At 37.2% G+C, this 27,973-nt stretch overlaps 1 protein-coding gene across 1 annotated transcript; it reads right to left on the bottom strand.

The window, feature by feature from the left end:
• Positions 1-492: 492 nt before the first annotated feature.
• On the bottom strand, positions 493-27,973 carry LOC308641111 (ubiquitin carboxyl-terminal hydrolase 28-like). Its single transcript, XM_081279373.1, is given in 17 exon segments — positions 493-1,705; positions 2,362-2,557; positions 4,229-4,352; positions 5,003-5,082; positions 6,042-6,120; positions 6,214-6,330; positions 7,390-7,396; positions 7,399-7,450; positions 8,101-8,196; positions 9,823-9,962; positions 10,515-10,709; positions 14,979-15,207; positions 16,987-17,057; positions 18,391-18,611; positions 20,848-21,027; positions 24,966-25,061; positions 27,355-27,973. Coding segments are annotated over 17 exon segments (2,067 nt in total). The 5' UTR covers positions 27,363-27,973; the 3' UTR covers positions 493-1,529.

Genomic DNA, 27,973 nt, shown 5'->3' with positions numbered 1-27,973 from the left:
GCTGAGGCTGGCTTTGAACTTGAGATGCTAATGAGCCAATATGTCACGCACAAGAAATTCAGTTTTAAGAAAAAAATGTTTTTTCATTCTAGAACTTAACAAATTACAAAGTGACTATGCTTACACATTCATTTGCAATGCAAATGGGCAAATGACATGAGAAGGTTCTGCTCAGGAACTGAATCCATTTGCTCTTTCAAATGCTGGCACCTCCTGACCCATCAAGTTTCTCAACTCTATTATGTTTTTTAATATTTATTTTTTTACTTATAGGTGGACACAATATTTTATTTTTATGGGGTGCTGAGGATAAAACCCAGTGCCTCACACATGGTAGGCAAGTGCTCTACCTCTGAGCCACAACCTCAGCCTGAGTTTCTCAACTTTTTAATCTGCCCTTTTCTTTTAAAGAAGAAAAATTGAAATGTTTACAGAGTCCATCCATTTTCAAAATGGAAAAAATGTATTTAAATAAGGGTCATACTGCACACCAAAGGTAAAACAAATACTTTATTGCACATTTATAAAATCTGCATAGTTGTATTAAGTGTTCTTCCCTCCCATGATTCCTCCCTTAATTTTTAAAATTTGTTAAAACATAATTCCCAATTAAAAGTCCTTTAAAAACAGTTTTCTCTCTACATATACATATATATATATAGATAGATATTCTTTTTCTTTTTACAAATCCACATTCCTTAGTTTTTAAAAGCAAAAAAAGAGGAATCAAACAAAGTGTTCTTATTATAGTCTTAGGCAGCAGCCTTAGACGATCCTTCTTGACAATTTTCAGATACCAGAAAACTCTGCCTAAATGTTTAACAACTATTAAAAACGCTATCTTTAATCAAGCTTCACAATGCTATTCTGTCAAAGTCCTCAGTTGCTTTTCTTTCATTCTCTCAGGACTGAGTATGAGGTTTTCTGGTTTATTTAAAAATATAAAAGACAGAGAAGAAAGGAAGGAGAGGCAGTTTTCCTTTGACTTTTTGGCATCTTACTGCCATGTGACCTTATATTCTACCCACATGTAAAAGGGTAGAGAGGTTCATCAGCAACACATTTTATCATCCCCTGTCAAAAGCCAAGCAACACTACTACTTTCTTGTTTAGCATTTTTAAATGTCATTTGGATTTGATAAAATAGTAGCTGTTCATTTGGTTTGGGGGTCTGATGAGTCACTCTTATGTTCTGCTGTCAAAAATATTTAGGCCTTTAGAATAATTTGAAAAGAGACAAGAGGCTTAGAAAAGCCCAAGCATTATAGTTCAAAGGCATTTCAGGTCTTCAGGCATAACTCAATACTTTAATACCTGGTTCCTGTCTTATCTTGGTGAAATATCTTTCATGATTCTGTACCTAAAAAGTGCAATTTTATCTTTAATCCTCCTTTAAATGCACAACATGGGTGGGGTGTGAAACCGAATATTACTCGACCACTTAATCCCTTTCCCCAGGTGAACAGTGTGACTCTGACCATAATAGGTAGGCAGCTAGAGACCACAGCAAGCCTTGAACATAAGTGAGCTTATTTCACTGTCACAGCTGAAACTCCTTGAATTGACTCCATGACAGCTGCAAATCTGCTACAAAGGTCATAAGGAGAATTGGGTCGAATAGTTGGAGGCTCCTTCAAGACGATGATTTCTGTAGAAGGATCCAGAAGCCTAGGCAGAAACTCCCCTAAGCACAGCTGCAGATTTTCTGTAAAATAGATGGTCACACATAGAGTTAACTACATCTCCAAGTAAAAAATAATAAGCCTACAACTATATGGTAAGGTCTTCAGACAGCTCATTACCCAATCTCAAAGTTCAAAGCTAACAACAAACATTGATTCCTTTAGAACAATCAGGAACAAAGATCTACCTGCCAAATATACCAAATATACTGCTGTAAGCGATGTGTTGTTGGCAGTTATACCACATATTCACTTTATTGTGGACAGGTCTTCCAATCAAGTGTACTTTTAAAATTTGAGAAAGTGGATATGATACCCTGTACCATACAGATAATGGTGCTATTTTCTTTCAAATGCTTAAAATACACCATTGTGTATACACTACATTAAGTAAAGCTTACACATGGCCTAAGTAAACTGCAAATATTAAAAGGATGGGTCTGCATACTAATTTATTAGTCTTGAGGTCATCACAGTTTGTGATATTCTTATAACTTCAAACCACAGGAAAAATTAAGAGCCCAGACTCACACCTCGGATTTCCATACAGCAGATCCACTTAACTCACATGCCGGTGAGTTCCAACATCCTAAAGGGCTTAACACCCAGTGCTAAAACCTGACCATAGAAATTTGTAGAATTCCTAAAACCATAGAAATTATTATAGGTACCAACACACCTGCAATATCTTGCCCAAGGTAAGAACACCAATGGTTTCTCATGACCTCAATAGCATCTAGATCATCCTTGGAGATGTCATTATTAATAATAAGGTGAATGCAGGGAATTATCAACTCATTCATCACATTAATGCCTTCTGTTACAGAGTGGTCATCGTTTGTTTCAAAGAGAGAAGCCGCTCTGGCGTTCAGCTCCTACAGATAAAATACAGAGTAGGGGGAGATAAAGTCTGAAAAAGATAAATATTTATTTAGTAAGAGTTTAAACAAGTAGTTCCCACATTTTACTGCACAATGGAATCACCTACGGATCTTTAAAAAACACTGATGCTGCCATGCACAGTGGCACATGTCTGTAATCCCAGCTACTGGGAAGGCTGAGACAGGAAGATCCCAAGTTTGAGGCCAACCTGGGAGACTGAGCAAGATCATGTTTCAAAATAAAATTTAAAAAGGCTAGAGATGTAGCTCTGTGGTAGAGCACCCCTAGGTTCAATCCCTAGTACCAGGGCAGAAGGACCACTGATGCCTGGTTCCCAGGCCAAATATGCTGATTTAATTAGCATGTGAGTGACTGGGGCATCAGGATTTTATAATAAAAGTTCCCCAAGTGATTCTAATGCAATCTAGTTAGTGATCTGCTAACCTAAACTTATATGTCAAGGTCATGCTTAATATCTGCTTACACCAAAAGACTAATTTAATAGTTCTCAATCTCCACTGAGCATCAGAATCATCTGCAGAAGACACACCAATGAGCAGGCCCCTCCCTAGAATTCTGGTTTAACTGTTTGGGGAGGGACCTGAATAATAACTACATATGAAAGCTCCCTATGTGATTCTGATATATTTAGGGGCTGAAAGCCAGTAATGAATAAGACTAAATCCCCGTTACTGTGTTACTCTGTAAGCTGCATAGGATGTTTAAGATGTTAATCTGTGTTATAAAAGCATTGGCTCTAATAAAATTCAGATCTGTCAAATTTTCGTGCCCCCTTTTCCAGTTTCAAAGTAGCATGTCACACCTATAACTGATACAGAAAACAAAGTATAAATCAGAAAATGAAACTGGTGAGATGAACATGTCATGATTTAGCATCCTCTGCTTGTTATTAAGAAGATCAGACAGTGGTAGGAATGATGGCCTACTTGTCAAGGGCCAAGCTCCTGGGTATTAGGGAAAATGAACACAAGCACACAATCAGAAGGCAAGACCCTCAGTAGTTCTCTGAAGGATGAGCAGGGTATGCACCCTTGGGTAGGCAGAGGGTATTGATTAGATCTGCCTTTCTGTGTTGCTGAATGCAAAACAGGCCAGAGTAGGTTTAGTTTTAACTGGTATATCACAATGATGCCAGCATGACAGTAGGACTAATTATTATGCTTCTTACCTTAAAAAAAAGAAAAAACAAAAACAAAACAAACAAACAAAAAACCCCTGTGGAGTCCCTAAAACTTTCATCTGTTAGCTTAGTAGGGAACAGTAGAAAAAAATACCACACATGCACTCTATGTGTCAGTCTCGAGGAAAACAGCTGAATAAAAAAAGTCTCTCTGCTCAGTGAACTTACCATGTAGCAGGGAAGTAAGGCCATCAAAACCACAATGCAGGCACACAGGAAGGGCACAAAAAGGGACAGCTGGCTCTCATCTTAACTTCTATTACAGGTTGAAGAATGATATTCACTTAAGGTATTATAAAAGAACCTGTCCCAATGTAAAACTGCTCACAAGAATTGGAAAAAAAAATCCAAAACTGCTAGAGATAATTCTTGTTTAAGTTATATCTCACCATGGTTCCAACAGCAGAGATAAACACACACACACATTCACACATCTTCTTAAGGCTTCACAAAGAGTACAAACCAGAAGGCATTTTCTTCGGTACAAAGCAATCACTGACTCCTTCACCCCCCTGCGGGGCCCCTTCATTAGCAGAGCAGCATTGCTCTGGTAGGCGTACACCAGGTAGGACAGTGCTTCTTGGCACCTTAGAAAACAGGAGATAAACCACAGCTGAGTTCTTCTCCACCAAAATTTAGGGATTAGACCCAACTGTTTCTTAATACAAGAATCTACTTGGTTGCAATTATAGAAAAATCTTAAAGATGAGCTCAGCTTGATATACTAAGAGGAGCCTCTGGGCCAAGAACCATGGCCATCCTCAGCTCTTCTAAAAATTTGTCAAGAAACCCAAGGCAAATCTGGAAACTTCTCTAGGTCTCTGTTTTTCCTCTTTCTAAATCAAAGAAGGGAACTAGATGCTCACTGGGGTACATGACAACTTCAAAAATTCATTAATATTCTGAGTACATTCTTATTTGTCACAGAGAAAGTCTGGGAAACTGGGGATGTGACTCAATGGTAAGCATTTGGCCACATGCAGGGGCTCTGGGTTCAATCCCCAGCACCACCAAAACAAAATGGCACTATGTATCACTTTACTAGTAAATTTATGCATATTTGAAGAATGAAATTAAATGTGTGATGTTCACAGCAAAACTGAAGTGAAGCACCGGAAAAAGTGATGCAGTGCATTAATGTGTGACGAGGAAGGTCATGGCTGTGACTCTAGGTGAGCATCAGCAAGTAACAGTGTCCTGACCAATTTTTTAATAAAATCAAAGGCCAACAACATACTTTCCTTTTTGATAGAGTTCCAGTCCTGTTGGGAGATACACAGACACCTTTCGAAACAAACTATAATCTTCATGCCACTTCTGAAAAGGAATGACAGTTATTAATGATTTGATCTCAGTACTCTACTGCTGCATTTCCCACACTGAGTTTTAAATTCAGTACAAATATTTATTGAGCACATTTGGCCATGTCCAAAACAACAAATACAACTTTTATATAAAACCCTATTCAAGGCTGGGCACAATGGCACACTCTTATAAGTCCAGCCACCCAGGAGGCTGAGGCAGAAGAAATTTAAGTTTGATGACAGCCTGGGCAACTTAGAGACACCTGTTTCAAAATTAAAAAAAAAGAAAAAGGACTGAGGTTATAGCTCAATGGTAGAGCACCCCTGGGTTAACTCCTCAGTACTGCAAAGAAATAAAGAAAAAGAGAAAACTACTCAACATTTGGAATAAAAGTCTACCACTGACCTTAGTTTTAAACGTTCTATTTCTTTCACCGAGGAACAGAAATATTTCACATGAGCTTTAGAATTTATTCTCTGAATTTCCAACAAGCGTATCAAAAAGTCCTGACAAGACCATCCAGGGAGGATCAAAGTACAAGGCTATTGCATGTCACACAGAACCACCTCATGCTTAGTGTGAGACAAGCATACTTTGGTGGTAGAATAGTTTCTTAGAATACAATGACTTTTTTAAAAATTATAGCTGTATGTATTTTGATACATATTAGAAAACAGCATCATTTTTTAAAATCCGAAAGCGTCTTTTCAAGAAATTTTATTGCCTACAAGGCTCAAGTAGGTACTTAAAAGGAAATGAAACTGCATCATTCTAAAAGGAGTATGGAAATAGAGAGACCTCTATTCTGAGGGTAAGTAAAGACTGTTTATCTATTCTTTCCTGATTCTGTGGTGGGGAGAGAAACAAGTCCAGTCTGTGATAATACAAAATTGTTAATTTTGCCTCAGGTACCATTTGCCTTCAGAATAAATAGTTTTGCTGTAATGGTGAAATAAAAAAAAAGACTTCACCTTATACTCATCCATGTTCATGTCATCAGGACCAATTTCCTTTAGTTTAGCCTGAGCCACCTTCATAATACTGATTGATCTGCATGGGAGAAAGTTAACCAAGTAATGAATGGGTGCCAGGCCAAACCTCTTCCTAATCGGAGGCTGAATCACCTGAGTACACCCTTCTCACCTTTCATCATAGCTAAGATTTTTATCTGCAAACTGTTCCAAAAGGGTTCGTTCTACTACTCTTTTGGGTGCTTCATTTTGGAAAAAGTAGACAAGGACATGCTGGAGTCGAGGGTCACTGTGCGAGGTAGGTGTCTGTTGAGAGCCACAGCCAAAGGGGCCCCAGCAAACTTCCAGCTGCCAGCAACCAGCTGCCGGCTGATGATTGGCTCACAGCAGCCCCAGCAACATCTAGCTGATTGGCTCCTCCACGGAGCTGCTCATTGGGGGACTTCTTTGGCTCCGCCCACACAACCCAGCCAATCGGCCTCAAGAACAGGAGGATTGTGGGAGGTGGTGAGGTTTGTGTGGGGGTGAGAGGCTTGTGGGAAGCCGGTGGTGGCAGTTGGGCTCTGAGGGTTTTTTCCTGAGGAGCTGTTTTGTTTGGCGTTTGTAGTTCTAAAAATAAAGTTAGTTTCTTTTGACAAGTGGCTCCTGAATTGTGCCCAGACAGACTGCGGCATTTGGTGGCTCGCATGGGGAGCGACTGAGGGTAAGTAAACTGCTCGCCCCTGAGGGCAGGGCGAGAGGATGGATAGCCATTCTAAGTTTCCTCTTTTGTTTTGCTTCATTTTTGTTTTAACTTGCCTGTCCCTGGAGATGAGTGAGACGGAAGAAAAACCGCTCACATCTGAGGAAAAACTATTTGCGTCTGAGGAAAAACTATTTGCGTCTGAGGAAAAACTATTTGCGTCTGAGGAACAGATAGGGAGAAAGGACGGATGCACATGTCAGGAGGATAGAAAGGCTGTCATAATGATTTTGTGTGGTTCCATTTTTATTTCATTCTGTCTCAGTTTTGTTTGGCGTCATCTTGTTGGGTTGTATTATAGTAGAAATACGGGATCAGCAATTAGTAAAAAACAAACCGAAAGACTGTTAAGTAAATTGTTAGAGGAAGGAGGCATCGCAGTAAAATCAAGAACAGTCAGGGCATACGTTGATACAATACAACAATGTAGACCATGGCTTTTTAAGGAGGAATTGTTAGATATATCACAATGGAACCATCATGGTGAAGATTTAAAAAGAATAGAAAAGAACAACCCAGGGACTCTGCCAGTTGGCACATTGCCATTGTGGACGTTCGTATCTGGTTTACTTAGTCCAAAGCCTTCATGCTGGAGTCGAGGGTCACTGTGCGAGGTAGGTGTCTCTTTAGAAAGCTGGTAGAGCCTCGAGTATTCTTCATGGAATGCCTATTAAAGACAGAATTTATAGTTAGAAAAGGGTACATTTGCAGACTTCTGCACACAAAAAATGATGCCCAAGGTCTGGAGAATCTCATAACTCCATGATAATGCTAAGGAATTCTTCTCATTGAGGAATTATAAAAGCAATTAGGGAAACTTTTAAGTTGTCTGCATATCATAAAGGATGAAACTGGCATCACAAATTATAAGAGAAATTTTTTTCAAGTTCTTAAAAAATAAAAAATAATGAGTTGATTTTTTTGTTTTTAGAAATCTATACAAATGTAACCTAATTCAAGAATCTTAAATTTTATTCAAATACCTTAATGCTGTGACATACTTTCTTATAATAAGGCCCCAAATCACAAAGGCAACAGTATCACCTACAGTTTTAGTAATGGACATCTACTAACAAAAGCAACAGCCCCTGTAGGCTAGATGTAACAGACAGTGGCACTGCTAACAGGCTGGGTGAGTGCCAAGAGGAGAGGAGCCAATAGTATTGTGGGATAGCTTGCTCATTAGTTGGACATGAAGGGAAGGTTTATATTTCACTTGAATGATCTAAATTAAAAAACACATTTCTCCACATTTATAATACTGCCTCAATATTAGGATAGCTGGTTTAAATATTACAATTTTCAAAACAGAGATACCTTAATAAGCCCTGCTTCAGACCCATCTCGGTCAAAGGTCTGACGGGCTTTAGCTATGGCCAGGATGACCCCTTGCATGGCAGGGCTCAGCATCACCTACCACAAGAGGGCACAAAACAGAGAGAAAAAGGAAAGAAAGGTTCAAAAGAAGACTGTATGAAAGCAAGGTAAAGAGAGTGCTAAAAGAAAGTAGAGCAGTGTGCTCCTTGGCCAGCACTGATACAAGTTTCAATACTCTATTCCTATGTGCATGCATAGCCTCTGCCCCTTATAGAACATAAACACAGTGCCCATGATGAGCTATTCCTCTATTATACATTTCTAACTGAGCAAGATGAAGATGTATGTCCAAAATTATCTCCAATATGGCACTGCTGAAGAATTGAATTAAACTATAGCTCTTGAGGGGAACTGTCTAGGACCCAATTGTAATTTAGTTCTGTAACTTTGGGCACACAGCTTAAATACACAAGTACTTTAGAGCTGTAGTTGGATAAGTGGCATATTAAAACAGTCTGGAAACTAGGAGCTACACAAATATGACTATAAAATGAAAACCTTCCAATGATGATTTAGGGGAAAAAATAAAATAAAAAAACAAAACAAAACACCCATAGGAAAAAATGGAAATCTGAGATAGGATTCATGACTATTTTATGTGTAATAAAAATGAATACCTTGGGATTCTACAGCTGCTTCAATAAAACTTTGAAAATAGCTTTCTTGATAAAGAATTGAAAGCAAAAACAACTTTAATCCAGATTTGTTTTGCTTATTGGACAAATTTCTATTTGGAGGAAAAACAATTGACTAATATAAACCATAAAAATTCCCTAGAAGGAAATTCTTATTCATAATACCAAAATAAGAATTAAATTCTACCTTTCTGAGCCATCGAGATTCTGAAGTGGTTCCCCTAAGTATAATACTGAATAAATATATATACACATACAGAAAGAAACAGTGCACAGTAGAAATAAAATTATCTTTTAAAAAGTAGTAATTAAGGTCAAAACCATATAGGACTTCTTGTCAATTATTTGTTTTAATGAAAAATATTAGCTGTATTTCCAGATACTTTTTTTTGGTACCAGGGATTGAACCCAGGGATGCTTAACCACTGAGCCACATCCCCAGAGTTTTTTATTTTTTACTTTGAGACAGGGTCTCGCCAAGTTGCTTAGGGCCTCAATGAGTTGCTCAGGCTAGCCTTGAACTTGCGATCCTCCTGCCTCAGCCTCCTGAGCTACTGGGATTACCAGGCATGTGCCACCGTGCCTGGCTGCCAGACACCTTTTAAAAGTATACTGTCACATGAGAAGGAAATATAAGACTGACAACAAACAGCTAATTCCTACACTCATCTTTGTACCTTCTCATCATATCCATCTGCATCAGATCTAACCAGAATCCTTCCCACACTGGGAATTTCGACTTCAGAGACCTCAGAATTAGGCTGGGCAGCAGACTCTGCATCATTAGCCTTTGGGGGCTGCTCTGACTGCTCTGCAAGGTTTGTTTCCTGGGGCATGGGCTTCTTGGGTTCAGCTTCCTTAAGCTGTGGCAGCAGAATGGAAAAAAGAGTAAGAAAAAAAAAACAGGAGAAATAAAGAGGGGTTGGTTAAATGCAGAAGAGACACAGAATAACAGAAATGTGAGACAGTTGGCATTTACTGTTGAAAGTCAGACACTCTTGAATCTCAGCCTCCTAGTCAGTCTTACCTCACTCAGTGCTGCTTCTACACCACTCTTCTCATAGGCATGTGCTGTGTTTGCAATTGCCTGGGCTGTTTGTTCCTTCACAATCACAGCATGCTCAGATGACAAGCAGCGAGCCCCATGAGAAGAGGCTGCTGGAGGGTCTGACAAAGAACCACACAAAGACATTAGCTTCCACTGATAAATAATGACTAGGACACTCAGATATCTGGCAAGCAGAATGGATACACAGTTTAATACACAACACTTCTAACACATCTTTTAAAGAGAAACTAGTGATAACAAGAAATGGCTATTTCAGCAAAAACCCACTGATGATTCTGTTAAATTATGCTCTCAACTTTGTCATATTTCTTTACGCCCAGAAGACTCCCTGCAAAATCTTTCTGTAAGGAAGATCTTCTTTGGAGGACAGCTTTCATAAAGTCTACCTATCAATCTATTATAATTTCCCTTACAACCTGAGAAATTAGCAAAACTATATGTACAAAGGACAGGTAGTCTTCTGATATTATTTCTATTCATCAGAAATCACATTCTGAAGTCACAAATTTACTCTATCTGGTTATGCAAAGCCAATTATAAATGAAACATTGTAAAGATAAAAGTATTGCTTGATCAGCTGGGGTACATAGGGCTGTCTGGTGTGCAACTTACATGCTATTAAAACACGGACATATGCCCTTCTCAGATACCTTGTGAGGTAGAGAAATCCTGTGATGTGGAGCTGGTGGAGGATTCCATTTGAGGAATTTTACAAGACTGTTCTTCTTCCCACTCTTCTACTTCCTGCTCAAACTGCCAGTTATCTTCTTGAATGTAATGTTTGAGTTCAACAGAAAGTGCTTCTACTTCTCCTAACATCCCATCTGCTTCATTTGGGGCTGCCTCTGAGAAAAACCAAAGACAGAATTAAATGGAGTACCATCCAGAAAACATCTCTTAAGAATCAAAAGTTCCTTTCCAGAAAGGAAGAAAACAAAACATTTTATCTTTTGACTTGCCCCTAATTAAAAACACATACATACATGTACAATTAATCAGAAATACTGACAATATATCAAGAATACAGATAATAATAATAAATTCTGCAGAGGATGTGGAGGAAAAGGAACACTATTAAGCTGTTGGGAGCATTATAAATTAGTACAACCACTATGGAAATCAGTATAGAGATTCCTCAAAAGAATAGTTATGGTATCACCATATGACCCAGCTATACAACTCCTTGGTATTCATCCTAAAGAATTAAACCATATTACAATGATACATGCATACCCATGTTTAAAGCAGCACAATTCACAACAGCCAAACTATGGAACCAGCCTAGGTGTCCATCAATGCATGAACAGACAAGGAAAATGTGGTCTATATACAACAATGGAGTTTAATTCAACCATAAAGAAAAATGAAATTATATCATCTGCAGGAAAATGGAACTAAACACCATTATGATAAGTCAAACTCAGAAGGACAACGATCGTTGTTTTCTCTCATATGTGAAAGCTACAAAGGAATACGGAAAAGAAAGGTTGGGGTGGGGATCTCATAAAAATCAAAGGGAAATCAGTAGAGAAAAGGGGTGAGGGAGGAGGAGGGGTAAGTGCTGGGAAGTGATTCTTGTCAAATTGTATTATTATACTGTGTGCTTGGATGCACGTGTAACAACAAATCCTATCTTTTATGTACAATTATAATGCACCAGTAAAAACATGTGGAAGGAAAGAAATACTGATAATATAAGGTCAGAAAGCACAGCATATCACTAACAGTGCCTGGCATAGTAGTAGGTAGGCACTTATTAAATATGCGCTAAATGAATGAAGGAATAAATGATACAGAGTAAAAAGGATTTGGAATCATGATCAATCATTGGGTATACCAAACATTTCTTGGAAATTAAAAAAAAAATCAAGATACAATGGTAACGTTCAGCTAAAAAGTTTTATCAATTGAGCCATTGTACTTATTGATAAGAATGTCCACCTATCTCTAGAGGGTTAAATAGAAATTTCAAGACATTTCTGTTTCCTCAAGTTTCATACAATCAAAGCCCTATTATAAAGCAATATGCAGCAATGGTTCTGATGGTCTATAATATCTGGCTCATCAAAAGCTATGATGAAAAACTGCAAGCTTATCAAGGACACATTAAATCTCTTTCTAATCCTGTGACCAAACTGAAACAAAACCTACAACAGAACAACACATTCACTTATTGATTGGCATCAACTAGCCTTTTCACTAAGCAAACAAAAGTTTCTACTTGTTTGTTTCTACAGTATAAAAAGGAATAATGCAAGGAATAGCAAGGCTCCTACATATAACCAACAGCTAGTATAGTCATTTGCACAATAACTCCAACAAGCAGCTATTTGTTCCTTTACACTGTAAACATGTGATTTTGAACACTGGTTATTACTAAATGAACATTCTCTTCATCCCATATTCCTAAACCACACTAGCATATCAGGAAGATAATGTGCTACCTGGACAAAATGCCTTGCATGTTTGTTTGTTTGTTTTGGGGGAATACTGGGGATTGAATTCAGGGGCACTCAACCACTGAACCCCATCCCCATCCCTATTTTGTATTTTATTTAGAGACAGGGTCTCACTGAGTGCTTAGTGCCTCACTTTTGTTGAGGTTGGCTTTGAACTAGTGATCCTCCTGTCTTAGCCTCTAGAGCCACTGAGGCATTGGGATTTCAGGCATGTGCCACCGCGCCCTGGCTCATGTTTTTTTCTTTTTAAAAAATATTTATTTATTTATGTATCTTTAGTTTTAGGTGGATATATTAGTTTGTTTTTATGTGGTGCCGAGGATCGAACCCAGTGCCTCATGCAGGCTAGGCGAGCACTCTACCACTGAGCCACCACCCCAGCCCCCTGGCTCATGTTTTCTTACTTCTGCACACTAACAGAGTTTGAGTACTAAAAGAACCGAGCGCCTCCCTCCACCCCGGTCCCCTCACTCCCCCATTCCCCTGGTGGTACAGGGTTTGAATCTAGGGACTTGCACATGCTAGGCAAGCACTCTGAGCTATAATCCCCTGTATTTTTATTTTGAGACAGGGTCTTCCTCAGTCTCCGAGAAAAAAGCCTTCTATTATTTTACACATAAAATGCTGGTCATGGGACTGGGGATGTGGCTCAAGCGGTAGCGCGCTCGTCTGGCATGCGTGTTCGAGCCTCAGCACCACATACAAACAACGATGTTGTGTCCGCCGATAACTAAAAAATGAATATTAAAAAAAAATTCTCTCTCTCTCTCTCCCCCCCTCTATCACTCTCTCTTTAAAAAAAAATAAAATGAAACTTTCCTTATAATTGAAGGTTGAAGTTACAAATATAAAGGAAATAATCTTTAAAAAAAATGCTGGTCATAAAGGTCACTCACAGAAGACTAAAAGGAAGAGAGAATAATATAAATAGAATTAGGAGTCAGATCTGAATTTAAATCTATGGCCTGACATTTATTTAATGGCTATAGAATCTAGACAATTGCAGACTCCCTGAAAGCTTGCTACCTAGCTGGAAAATGAGGATTATAAGGATTTCTACCCTGCCTACCTCCATTTTAGAGTTATATATATAAATTTGAAAGAATGTATTAAGGAATAAAATACTAATAGATAATAATTATCATTGCTCTTAGTATTATGAGAAATGAGACTGTTTAGGAAAATATGCCTTTAAAATTTAGCTGTCCTAAAGGTGCAAAACTGTATGTGTAAGAATGTCACTAAGCCAGGCATAGTGGTATAATCCCAGTGGCTCGGGAAGCAGGAAGATCGTGAGTTCAAAGACCGCTTCAGCAAAATCGAGGGCTAAGCAACTCAGTGAGACCTGTCTCTGAATAAAATACAAAATAGGGCTGGGGATGTGGCTCAGTGGCCAAGTGCCTCTGAGTTCAATCCTTGGTACAAAAAAAAAAAAAAAAAAAAAAAAAAGGATCTCACTAAAAAGACACGGAGGAACTAGAGATAATTAAAAACTCTATCAATGGGAGGCTGATCAAATAAACTGTGTCAGAGACTTGAGATGGGAGGGAAAGGGAGAGAAAAGGGAAATTGCATGGAAATGAAGGGAGACACTCATTGCTAAACAAAATTACATATAAGAGGTTGTGAGGGGAATGGGAAAATAAACAAAGAGAGAAATGAATTACAGTAGATGGGGTAGAGAGAGAAGATGGGAGGGGAGGGGAGGGGGGATAGTAGGGGATAGGAAAGGTAGCAGAATACAACAATTACTATTAGTGCATTATGTAAAATTGTGGATGTGTAACTGACGTGATTCTGCAATCTGCATTTGGGGTAAAATTGGGAGTTCATAACCCACTTCAATCTAATGTATGAAATATGTCAAGAGCTTTGTAATGTTGTGAACAACCAATAAAAAAATGTAAAAAAAAAAATAAAAAAAAAATAAAATAAAATAAAATAAAGTAAGTTTGGGGCTGGGGCTGTGGCTCAGCAGTAGCACCCTTGCCTGGCATAGGTGAGGCACTGTGTTTGATTGTCAGCATTGCATATAAATACATAAATAAAATAAAGGTCTATCAACAACTAAAAAATAAAGTAAGTTTATTTTGACAGCTTTCCCGATGTTCTGTTTGAGGATGTGGGTTCTCTAAGGTTCCTGCTCTATCATTCTGGAATGTCCTACCTGCCAAAAAAAAAAAAAAACAAAAAAAAACAAAAAAAAAAAAACAAATAAAAACAAAAAAAAAAAAAACAAATAAACTGTGTCAGATACAACGGAATTATTATACAGTTGTTCAAAAAAATGAGGACCTATTTTTGAAATTATAGAGATCATTAAACACTCTATTAATGAAACAGGTGCAGAACTAAACAGAAAAATATCCCTTGGCAGGGTCAATGAGGGAGACAGGATAGATAAATACAATCTAGCATACACAGAGAACATTTCTTAAAGACTATATACTGTATACTTGCCGAAGAGCAGGACCACTTATCAAGGATGGAAGTAGAAAAGCAAATTCATTTTTCCTCTTTTTTACTGCTTTTATCTTTTAAGTGAAATATTAATTACATAACAATAAATTTATGCAAAAGAAATATGAGACCATCCTCCTCCCTGGGTGGTACAGATTTCCCCCAGTCTCTGGGTTCTGTTAAAGATCTTTTTACCTGCATTAAAGTGGGGTAGCTTGTCATTAATATACATCAGACAGTAAGCACTAACATTTCTCAGGCCACCATAGGAATCTCTTTCAAGTTCTTCCCAGGAAGATTCAGTAACAGATATATCATTGTACTTCAGCCAGATCTGCCGGGGTTGATTATAGATATAGGCCCAGTAGTGTCCAGCATTTGCTTGTCCTTCATGAACAAGAACTCCATGTAAGCGATAAGGCACCTGCAAATCAGAAAGGAAATTCCTCAGTTAGATTAAGCAAAGTAATCTGATAAAGTTTAGGTTATTCAAATGCAAAAACTGTTTCCAATTATCAGATAAATGAAAAATGACCATTCATGCATGTATTTGATATAGGGGTTCATTTCAAACATCTTGTTAATTCAAGATGAACTAACAAAAACTCAGCCTTGGAATCTTTCAAGGATACCTCAGTTCCAGAATCTTTAAAACCAGACAGCTGAATTAGATAACCTCTCTGAAAGCTCTTTTAACTCGAAACTACTCTATTATGATTAAAGATCTAAAACCAAAGATAATGTAGTTTACTTACCCTTCCAACTCAAAAGTCAGGTTTTTTTTAATTTTTTATTTTTGGTACCAGGGACTTAACTCAGGGGCACTCGACCACTGAGCCTCATCCCCACCCCTATTATGTATTTTATTTAGAGACAGGGTCTCACTGAGTTGCTTAGCACCTCGCTTTTGCTGAGGCTGGCTTTGAACTCATGATCCTTCTGCCTCAGCCTCCGGAGTACTGACATTACAGGCATGTGCCACCATATTCAGCTCAAAAGTCAGTTTGTTTAAAAATAGAATAGCCTTAGCTATTTACATTGAGAAAATGTGTACCATATTTGGGACTTAAACACAAGTCTGGCAGCTATCTTGTTTTAGTCCTATTTTATTGGTACCAAAATTTAAGTTAGCATATTCCATTATAAATTAGTCACATGCTCCTTATATTTCTTCTTGTGAGTGAATACTGGGTAAGCCCATTTATTGTTTCAACATTTGAAAAGTGCTTTTTTTTCCCCCCAATATGGAAAAAATAGAACAATGCTTAAATTCTAAGTATTGGTGAAAGAAAGAAAAGTTAGTTATAGAATCAAATTAAACTTACACTTAATCAGTACCTTGACATGTTTTCATTGGTGGTGAAGATTTTGGAAATAACACAAAACAGACAACGGGGAACCCCCGAGATTCACATGGTACATTCTTGTTATGCAACAGAATTGGGCTCACTGCCGTTCTAGAAGCAGAGCTCTCCTCCTGCAGCCATTCTGCCCGTGGTCCATTCACACAGATACCTCTGCAAGGCCATGCCCAGAATGCTATTCTGAACAAAAATTTGTGTGGACAATAAGAATTTCTGTCCTTCCTGGCTTCCATTTGAAGTTTAAGTTATTCAAGATACAAAGCTTGAAAGCACACTGCTAAAAAAGGTTCTCAAAGGACCATGGTACTCTTAAAATTGATGGATAATTGGTTCCTAAGTCATTTTCCCCCCACTGAACTCCTTAAATTACAATTTTGTGAGAAATGTTTATTATTATTTGAAAGTAAACCTTTCTACAAGATGAAAGATACCACATGGCAGAATCAAAACAATGATGTTTTAGGTTCTACTGCAGGCAAAAGATACATTGCTTTCTTTAACCTAATCAAAGGAATCAGTATCTATCGTGTTCATTCCTTTTTTGAGTGTGTGGTGCTAAGGACTGAACCTAGGGCACTGTAGCACTCAGTCACACGCCAAGTCCTTTTTATTTTTAGACAGCATCTTGCTAAGTTACCCAGGCAGGCCTAAAACTTGCAATCCTCCTGTCTTAGCTTCTTGAGTAGCAGGGATTATAGTTGTGTGCCACCACACTGGCTCAAGTTTATTCTCATATTTCAGGAAAATTCCTATTTGTTTAAAAGAAAAACATCATATTTTCCTGTTGCATCTACGATTAGCACATGCCATGACTCTTTTCCCACCATTTTTATTCTAACCTGCTGAAGGAGAGGATCACAGTACATCTGCTCAATAGTCTGGGTGGCGCTTGCAATATAACTCTTTAAATCTGTTAAAAAAGAACACTTTGTTAAAATCAACTCACTCAGCTAAGCAGACAGTATTGCTTAAGTGTACACAAAGTTCTTATGATTTCGATTTCCTGCTGTGAACCACAAAGTAGTAACAGTTTAAAAGCAGCTCATGTTTTAGGTTATGAAGGGTTTTTAAAATTAGTTTTTAAAACTGATACCAATATTCCTTTTCTTTCTTTTAGTACTGAGGATTGAACCCAGAGGTATTTAACCACTAAGCCACATCCCCCACTTTCAACTTTTAATAGAGACAGGGTCTTGCTAAGTTTCTTAGGGCCTCACTAAGTCACTAAGTTTGGCCTTAAACTTGAATCTTCCTTCCTCAGCCTCCCTAGTCACTAGAATTACAGATGTGTGCCACTGTGCCCAGCTAAAATGTTTAAAAGAGGAAACTTTATTAGGAAATTAAGTTGGGCATAAAATACTATGTCTCAGTGATAGGATCTGAAAAAAAAGGACAAAAAAGGTAGGGCTATATTTCTCTGAATAAGAACTTGGGAGGAATTTCAAGTTTTACTTGTCTCTTTGCTCCTTAAATAAAAGGAGAAAGAAAGGGAAGGGACAATCTGAGCAATAAGGCAATGAGACCAAAGGACTTTTAAAAACAAAATGATGAATAATTCAATTTTACATTGTGTGCAACACCTAAATATTCATTGCCCCATTAAACTTCAGTACAGCATGCTTTACATGGAAAAGACTTAAAAGAAGAAATCCAAAAAATTCTAAGATTGGATCAACTGAAACCAAGGTCTGAAAAACTACTGTAGGAACAGAAATGATAAACAGAAAATTATGTACTTGGGATTTAGCTCAGTAGCACAGCATGTGCACAGCATGCAGGAAGCCCTGGGTTTGATGCCCAGTACTCTGAGAAAGATGGAAAACATGCAAGAAAGCAAGCAAGCAAACAAAGAAGCGAAGGGAAGGGAAGGGAGACAAGGAAAAAAATGAGGGAGGGAAGAAGGAAGGGTGGAAAAGGGAAAGAAGAATGGAGAAGAGATAGGAGGGATAGAGGAAGAAGGAAAGGTAATCAGACCTGAGCAAAAATAATCATGAGTGTGTAAGTTTCTACAGATTACCAGAAATTTTGAAGAGGGAATCTTGGAGTCATCTTTCCACAGCTATATAATGGGGGAGTGAACCAATAGTATAGGGCATAAAAGGTGAAAAAGAAATCACAATTACTGAGTCAAAATTCAACAGCCTGTATGGTAATAGCAGGAAGTGCATCCAGGGTACCCAAATATTCCAAATATTCAACCAAGAAAAGACAAAGAGTAGTTGACAAGTTTTAAAAATGCCAACCTTGTATATCTTGTTCAATCTCATTCCTCCATCTCTGAAGACAGGTTTTAACAAAGTTCTTTTCCTCATCCGTGACTGTTCGAGGAGCTGGGTGTGCAGGCATTCCCAGGGAAGACAGAGGGGAAGTTAGGGGCCTACTTGCTACCTCAGACTTGTGTAGAGAGTCTTCAGGAGAAGAAAAGGTACTTTCAACATCCTGAGAAGAGCATTCTGGACTTGTACTAAAGGAAGACAAAAATCATGCTCATATGATAATTTCCAAAATATATCTTAGCCTAAATTCATGTGCTTTGGAAAACAAGCTGATAAATGGAAAAGCACAGCTAGTATTTAATTTATTTTAGTTTATTTAGTATTTAATATTAACCTTATAAAGATACTAAGCCAAAATTTTTCTTACATGAATCATCCCCCCCTCATTTTTGGTACCAGAACTTAAACCCAGGGCTCTTAACCTTTGAACCACATTTCCAGCCCTTTTTATATTTTTATTTTGGTGGTGATGGTGGTGGGTAACCAGGGATTGAACTCAGGAACACTTGGCCACTGAGCCACATCCCCAGCCCTATTTTGTATTTTATTTAGAGACAGGGTCTCATTGAGTCACTTAGTGCCTTGCTTTTTCTGAGGCTGGCTTTGAACCCAAGATCCTCCTGCCTCAGCCTCCTAAGCGCTTCTGGGATTACAGGCATGTGCCATCAGCTCCTTTTTTATTTAAGACAAAGTCTTGACAGGTTGCTTATGGTGGCTTTGAACTTGAAATCCTACTGCCTTAGCCTCCCAAATCACTGGGATTACAGGCATGTGCCACTGTGACCAGTTGAATCATCTCATTGAACACAACTTGGTTATGAAGCAGATACTATCACTTCTCCCTATTTTATTAAGCACAAACCTAATGTTTAAAGAAATTAAGCAATTTAACAATGATGGAAAAGCATTAAGCCCATTTTTGCCTGAGTTTATGGTTAATGTTCTTTAATCACTAATTACAATACTCCTCATGAAGAAAGACCAGAAGGAAGATGGAAAGAGAAGGCTAGGACTAGAAGGAGCAAGGAATCAATGACAGTTTCCAAAATGTAACTGAGTAAAGTGAAACACCTCGTCTAGGAACAAAATTCACAAAAACAAGAAAAATGAAGAACATATACTAGATGGCTGGCCACTTGGGAGAACTCAGAGAATAGGGCCTCATGTCAAGAATTCCAACTCTCCTACTCCTAAGCTAAATGCCCAAGGAAAAGGGATCAGCCTCAAATAAAAATTTCTTGTTTAAAGAACTTTTGTAAATTTTAATTTACTTGCTAATCAATTATCATCAGAATAAAACTACATATAGACATACCAGTAGGAATACAAAGTAATATTTCATAGGCTACTTGAAACTATGGTTCCTTTAGTTTTGATTTAAAAGGAAGCCTGTTTCCCCTGAGGACCCATATATACATAAATATAGAAAACTAAGCCCCACATAAGCAAGAAAGCAGATGTTTCAATTCCAGACAAGGTCTTACACATGCACACATCCCTATAAATTTAAAATCAAATAACATACTAATATTTATTAACGTGGAGGGTTAGGGAGAATGATTAGTTTTTTATATTAAAGTCCTTTTTGGAAAAAATGAATACTAATATTTTAATTAGCCATGACACACACATATCAAATGTGATCCAGGCTGACCCTACTGGCTCCTTTAAATTATAAAGATTATTATACAATCAGAAGGCCATTCTGACATGGCCTCCGTTTCTTCAATATATACACACACACGACCCTCTAGTCTGTCCTCTTCAATTCCTTCCTTCCTCCCTCCCTCCCTCCCTCCCTTTCTCTTTCTTTTTGAGGGGGATAGGGCAGTACTAGGGATTGAATCCAGAGGTATTCTACCACGGAGTTACATCCTCAGCCCTTGTGAGACAGGGTCTTGCTAAATTGTGGAAACAGGACTCAAACTTTTGATCTTCTGGCTTTGGCCTCTGGAGATGCAGAGATTACAGGCACACACCCTGCATTTAGCTGTCCTCTTCAATTCCTAACCAGTCTGTCTCATGTTTTAATTCTCTACTCATGAATACATCTCTTTCCTTGATGTTTACTTAGCCCTACTAACTTCACAGTAGATGGGAAAATAAGAGATTTTGGAAGAACAGAGGTTAACCTTCGGGAGAAAGGTCTTTAGTGGCAGCTGGCTCACAGCAAGATAGTCTTTGAAGAGTACGAACACATTCCCAGACAGGAAGAAACTTCTGGAACTATCCCACCCATCCTGGGGGCAAGATAAGTGCACTGGAGGGAATTACAAACACTGTCACTCAAGCAACAGTAGGGAAAATCTTACAGCTCCTTGAGCTCTGGTGGAGTGAGTTGCTCATTAGGTGGAAGGCTGGTGCATAGTTAAATTAAACCAGAAAAATCAATACATACCATTTTTAAAAATTTGTTTTCATTACCTTTCCTTAGATGTCAGGTCAGAAACCGGGCAGTGCACTGAAGGAAGTGGTAACCTCATACATGTGTCATTTTGCAATGGACAGCTCTCTGAAGCAGGTTTTGTACTGGCAAATTCAATAACGTATTTCAGCATGTCTCGAAGTGGAAACCGAGTGGGGCCCGAGCCATATTTCACATACCTAAGAGGCAAAGACAATGGTACTCCACTGCCCAAGTTTTGTGTTTTTAAGACTTGCTGCCAAAAGGTCTATCATGTGGAGGGTCAGTAGAAAAGTTTATTCCTATAGGCACACAATATTTCATAGGTTACTTGAACAATCTATAGAGTAAAATTTTCAATGAAAGTAAAAATGTAACAATTGAATGCTTTCTATCTGGTAGGAAACATTTCAAATCATAATCAAAATCACGCCAAATATGCCTTTTCTTGCTGTGATTTTGCATTTAAGATCTGGTCATAAAAATAAATCATTTTTTAACAGAAAATATATATGTTACTAGATAATCTGATAATAGCAGAAGTGATGGCAAGGAAATATGTCTAAGAAATAGAGCAATTCTCCAAGGATCTTCTACCTTTACATATTTGAGATCCTTTTCAATTAAAGCAGTATTTCTCTTTGGCAGGCAGATTTTATTTCTTCTTTAAATTAGTGAAGATGAAGAGGTATGACATATTTCCTTGCCATCACTTCTGCTATTATCAGATTATCTAGTAACTATATATTTGAGTACTAGTTACTAGTACTCAAATCTGAAAAATAATTCTAGTGAACTACCACTCAAGGGTTTTTTCTGTGTTGCCCTTTGGACCAACTATTTCACAATTGAGAAAAATACAAGAAAGAAGTCTAGAAATTAGAATGATGTACTGATAAAGACCAGAGACTAAGAAAACTGGCAAATGGCTCTTATGTAGCATCTTAAGTACCCTATTATTCATACACTCATTCAATGGCACAGGCCAGGCTAAATTATTGAAGATTTCTATATAAATAATAATTTCCACAAGTATGTGAGCAAAATAATAAATACATTAATATCTAATATTCTACCATTATTAGCATATTACTTTAGACTCACTAAAGAGATATAGTTTAATGAATTCTTAAGTTCACTAAAGTAGATAAGAGTTTGAATGGTATGATAATCAACCTGACTGGTTCCCATAGGTAATCCCATAACTCTGGGTTTCCATTTTACAAAAAAATAGTCACTTCACAGTTTTCTTCTCTAAATACAGTAGAAGAAAGTAACAAGTACGAAACAGGTAGAAAACTGTCTGTTTCTAAACCCAAATTGGACATTATAAAATGAAAATACTACTGGAAAATAAAGGACAGTGCAACTCAAAGTCAACCACATATTAGAGGACAGACTGCAAAGGCTATCTTAGCAAAGGCAGAAAGAGATCAATCATACCTCTTCATCTTCACTAATTTAAAGAAGAAATAGAATCTGCCTGCCAAAGAGAGATACTGCTTTAATTGAAAAGGATCTCAAATATGTAAAGGTAGAAGATCCTTGGAGAACTGCTCTATTTCTTAGACATATTTCCTTGCCATCACTTCTGCTATTATGAGATTATCTAAACTCTGCTGGTCTTCTGAACTTCATACACAATACAGCATTAGTAATCATTATAAAATTATAAGCCATCATTTTACATCTTTAATTCTTCCTAAATTTGTTGCTTTTTCTTTTCTTCTTTTTGGGTGCTACTGGGCATTGTACCCGGGGCAACCCTGGATACAACCCCATCCCTTTTTATTTTTTATTTTGAGACAGGGCCTCACCAAATTGCTGAGGTGGCCTTGAACTTGAGATCCTCCTGCCTCAGCCTGCCAAGTCACTGGGATTACAGGTGTGTACTACTATGCCTGGAAGTTGGTTGCATTTTAATACAGTACTTATATAACACACCAGTGAAAAATCTTCTCTAAGAAATTGTTTTTAATTTTATGACATAATTATTTTTATGTTCTTCTACTATATTCCTTTAGACAATTTTTAGGGCCAACTTCATACAATGCAGTACCTGATCTGGTTAGCAGAATCAGAGCAAAAGTTACCTGAAAAAAGGTAACTACATTTTATACCAGGAATCTTATTTTCAATATTATATCAAGGTAATCTTAGAGAAAAATGGTAAACATTTGTTGTGTGTGTGTGTGTGTGTGTGTGTGTGTGTGTTTATGCATGGTGCTGGGGATTGAATCTAGGGCCCTGTGCATGTGAGGAAAGCACTCTACCTACAGAGCTATATCCCCAGCCCTAAAATTTTTACTCTTCAACAGTAAAAGTAATCTATACCCCTGGTTTAAAAAAATGCAAATATAAAAAAGTACACAACAAACCTTAAAAGTCATAGACCTCTAATACAATTATTACAATAATAATAATAATAAACATTGTAATAATGAAATTATCTAGCCAGACACAGTGGTGCACACCTATAACCCCAGAAACCCAGAAAGCTAAGGTAGGAGACCTCAAGGTCAAGGCCAGCAACTTGGTGAGACACTGTCTTAAAAAAATAAAAAGGGGCTGGGGATGTAGTTCAGTGGTAGAGTGCCCCTACATTTAATCCCCAGTTCTGCCAAGAAAAACAAAAACAAAAACAAAACAAAGCCCTGAAATTGAAAGTCTATTTCAATAGTAATATTATATTAAGAAAACAATAGTAATATTATATTAAGAAAAATGTTCCTGTACTCTATTTTAAAATCTAAATAATTCAGGGATGGCACCAGTGAGAAATGACTATCTCCCAAATTAACAAGTGAATTACAACTTTGGAAAGGGAACACGTGAAATCACTTCTTTAAAAACCCCTTCTTCCCTCTAATGGGCAGAATCACAGACTCTGTGACAGAAGTCCTCTGTTTCTTCTTTGCAAGCAAAGCAATAAGATTCCTTTTTATTTAAAAAGAAAAAAAATCGGAATAAACCAGATGCTTTATCAGTTCCTGGTTCCTCCTATGTTATAAAATATCAAGCATGTTTTGTCCTATAAAAATAATTTTAAGGGTTGGGGTTGTGGCTCAGCAGTAGAGTGCTTGCCTAGAACATGCAAGGCCCTGGGTTCGATTCTCAGCACCACATAAAAATAAATAAAATAAAGGTACTGTGTCCAACTACAACTAAAAAATAAATATTAAAAAAATAATAATTTTTAAAAACTATTAGTATTGCAGAGTATCATTAACACACTAAAATAAATTACTGCCATACTTGAAGTCCTATAAATCAAAAACTACCAGGACAGTATTTGAGGAGGTAATATTCAGTGTAAGTCTCTATTCAGACAAATACATACTGGAAAAGTTCTTCCTGGATGAAAGGAAGGTGAGGGGTGCAGAATCTGCTGTGGGCCTGGGATAAAAAGTGCTACCTCTCAGGGAAAGGAATGCTTAATCAATGAAGTGAGTAGAAGTAGGACAGTGGGAGGAGACAAATGGTTAAATAGATGAAGGGGGAAAGCCACTAACAGTGTATGGGATTTCCTTTGAAAATACAAAGACAATGGAATCTACCTAGACTAGAAGGAAATTGCATTCAATACTCATACGAAAATCAGGGTGATTCCACTAAAAGTCAATACTAAATTTAAAAAAAGCAAAGATTCCTCCATAAAGGAAGGAACCTTGTATGAATCATAAATTTATATTAGCCCTTTTAATCAGCACCACTCTAGGTAAAACAGCATTATTTTTCCTTTTTTTGTATACTTTAGAAACTGCTGTCCCTAGACAAGTGAAATGGAGCAATGTGACAGTTGCTTCTCTTATGTTTGTAAAGACAGCAGAGGGAGTAGAAAAAGTGGAAAGCTATATATACATAAAATGAGAACATGGGTTGCCCTAAGTATACTGCCAATAACTAACTTGTGACTTTTGGTCATTTAAGTCCTCTGGAACTATCTTTTACCCATGGATAATATTAGTGGGTCCAAAAGGTTTACTTCACCCTTAGGGGGGGGAAAATCTTAGCTAGTTTATGGAATAACTAGTTATTACTTAAATCCTAAATTACCTTTCAAATATAAACAATTACCCTATCTTCATATTCTACTCTTCATTATTTATTTCCAAGCACAAAAGTATCACAAACTTACCTTTCCAATTTTTGCTGCAGAACTTTTATTTCCTCCTTCAACTTTCGAATACTCTCTCTCTTATTTCGAATAAGCTCCTTGCTCCTGTACATGTACCTAAGCAAATGATAATCCCACAAACACAATTAATGACACAAACCCTCTGTAATGTTAAGAAATGAAAGGAAATCTACCAAATAGTACTATGTCCATGTATGAATATACCACAATGAATCCCACTTATATATAAAGTTATGATGCACTAATTAAAATAATAATACCAGAAGGGAGATCAGCAAGTAGAGCAAGCAGATAAGAGGAGGATGAAGGACAGGGAAAAGGAAGGTACCAGGGATTCAGACTGATCAAATTATGTTATATGCATGTACAAAAATGACACAATGAATCCCACTACTGTGTATAATTATAACACACCAATAAACAAATACTAGAGAAACAAGAAAACTCCTTTAATAAGATAAAGGACATCTATGAAAAATGTACAACTAACCAGGCATTGTGGCACACAACTGTAATCTCAGCAGCTCAGGAGGCTGAGATAGGAGGATTGAGGTTCAAAGACAGTCTCAGCAACTCAGCAAGACCCAGTCTCAAAACAAAAGATAAAAAGGGCTATGAGCTATAGACATCATATGAAAGCTAAAACAAAATTCCTAGGAGAAAAAAAATCAGACCATCTTTGTGACCTTGCAAGAATTTCTTGAACATAAAGAGTACTAACTTAAAAAAAATGATACACTAGACTTCATCAAAATCCTAACTTCCACTCTTCAAGACACTGGTAATAAAACAGACAAGCAGAGAGAAAAAAATATTTGGATTTCTAACCAAAATAGTAAAGAACTCTTACAATTCAGTACTAAGACAACTGACCCAACTGTAAAGTAGACAAAAGATGTGAAGACATCACAAACAAACAAACACACAAACAAAAAAACCCCCAAATCACACACATACATGACTATTAATTAAGCACAACAAAATGCTCAACATCTGGGGATATAGCTCAGTTGGTAAAATGCTTGCCTCACATGCACAAAGGCCTGAGTTCAATCCCCAGCACCCCCCCCAACAATGCTCAATATAATTACTTATAAGGAAATTATAAAGCAAATGAAAAATACAATATTTCTACACATCTAGAATAGCTAGAATTAAAAAGACTTAATTCCAAGCACTGGTGAAGATTTGGCAAATTGGAGCTCTCATAGTCTACTGGTGGGAACATGAAATTACATAATCACTTTAGGAAACAGTACAATAATTTCTTAAAAAGAGAAATGTACACTTTACATATAACCCATCAACATCCATGCCTAGATATTTTATTCAAGATAATTAAAAACTACACTAAAGCCTGTATGTTAATGCCCATGGCAGCTTTATTCATAATAGCCTAAAACTGCATACATTTGAAATATCAATATTTCTGGTGAATAGAAAAAAATTGTGGTACATATATACAATAGAACATTATTAAACAGGGGCTGGGGGTGTCTCTCAGAGGAAGAGCATATACTTGGCTGTGCAAGGCCCTGAGTTCAATCCCTAGCACTAAAAAATTAACAAATAAAAAAGTACTGTTCAACAAAAGGAATGAACTATTGGTATATGCAACATAGGTAAATCCAAAAGCATTATCCTAAGGAAAAGAATATAGCCATAATAGAGTACATACTAAATATTAATGTCACTAACACAACACTCTGGAAATGGCAAAATTATAGCTTCAGAAAAAAAGTGGTTGACAAAGCCTGGAGGTGGGAGAAAGGAACTGACTACAAAGGGGCAGAGGGGATATTCTGGGTTATAGAAAGGTTCTCTATCATGACTATGATGGTGGTTATTTGATTATTTATTTATATTTGTCAAAACATATTGGTGGGGCTGGGGATATAGCTCAGTTGATAGAGTGCTCACCTTGCATCCATAAGACCCTGGGTTCAATCCTCAGCACCACAAAAACAAAAACAAAAACATACTGGAAATACACCAAAGAATGGTGACTTTGGGGATGTCAACTGTACCTCATTAAATCAGACTGTAAAGAGATTAAAACTGTAATTTAAGTTTCTCTAGGAGTCCCTCTATCACTACTCCAGGAATACAGATAGTATTCAGAAGAAAAAGAACTATACTATGGCTACTCCATATAAGGTTCCTTACTGCCAAAACAGTAGGACTTTCACCTGCAGTCTAGCAACTCAAATCTTGGTCCAGAGATCAGAACCATTATTTACATTACCTTGGAAGCTTGTTAGAAATGAAAATGCCTAGGCCCCAACCCAGATCCACCACATCCAAATTTGCAAATTATCAAGACCACAAAAGATTACATGTTCATTTCTACTGTTGCATTACATCAGGAGACAATCAACCAGAATCTTACCTGTCCATATAAATAATCTGAGGAAATTCCAGCTTATTATGAATTTTCTCTGGCTGCCCAAGGGACTGATTGAACTCAAATCTGGAAAGTTCAAAGGTCAACACTGGAGGTAGTTTTGTAAACCAACGCTATGTTCCGGGGTGGAATATGAGAAAAAGTAACACTAATTTTAGGCAACAGCAATAAATTTAAAATATCCCTCATCAAACTTTATTCTTGTGCTATAGAATTATTCAAATCAAGCTCATACTAACATTTTTTATCCCCAATATTAAAGGAAAATAAACACTTAGAATCATGCTCTAAGAGAATATGATTAAACAGTTCTCAAGATTCCAAACACCAGTCAACAGCATTTTATTCAACCATCACTCTTAGAAATAACTGCCCTGAGTATATGAATTGACCAAGCATCTATACAATTCTTTCATTAAATGAGTCAATCAATATTCAAAAACAAGGTTCAAAAGCTGAAGAAAACAGCCTAATCAAAGAATTGGAAATAATGATCTAAACAGTATACAACTAAGGAGATAACTGCAGGAATCATCTAAGAAGACTAATATTATACATATATTAAACACTATTTATACTCTATTATCCATAATTTGAATTCCCT

The sequence above is a fragment of the Spermophilus citellus genome (genome assembly GCF_964194105.1).
Source record: "Spermophilus citellus genome assembly, chromosome: 2".
Lineage (NCBI taxonomy): Eukaryota > Metazoa > Chordata > Mammalia > Rodentia > Sciuridae > Spermophilus > Spermophilus citellus.
Note: the sequence above shows the minus strand (reverse complement) of the source record. Positions and strands in the feature narration are given on the sequence as shown.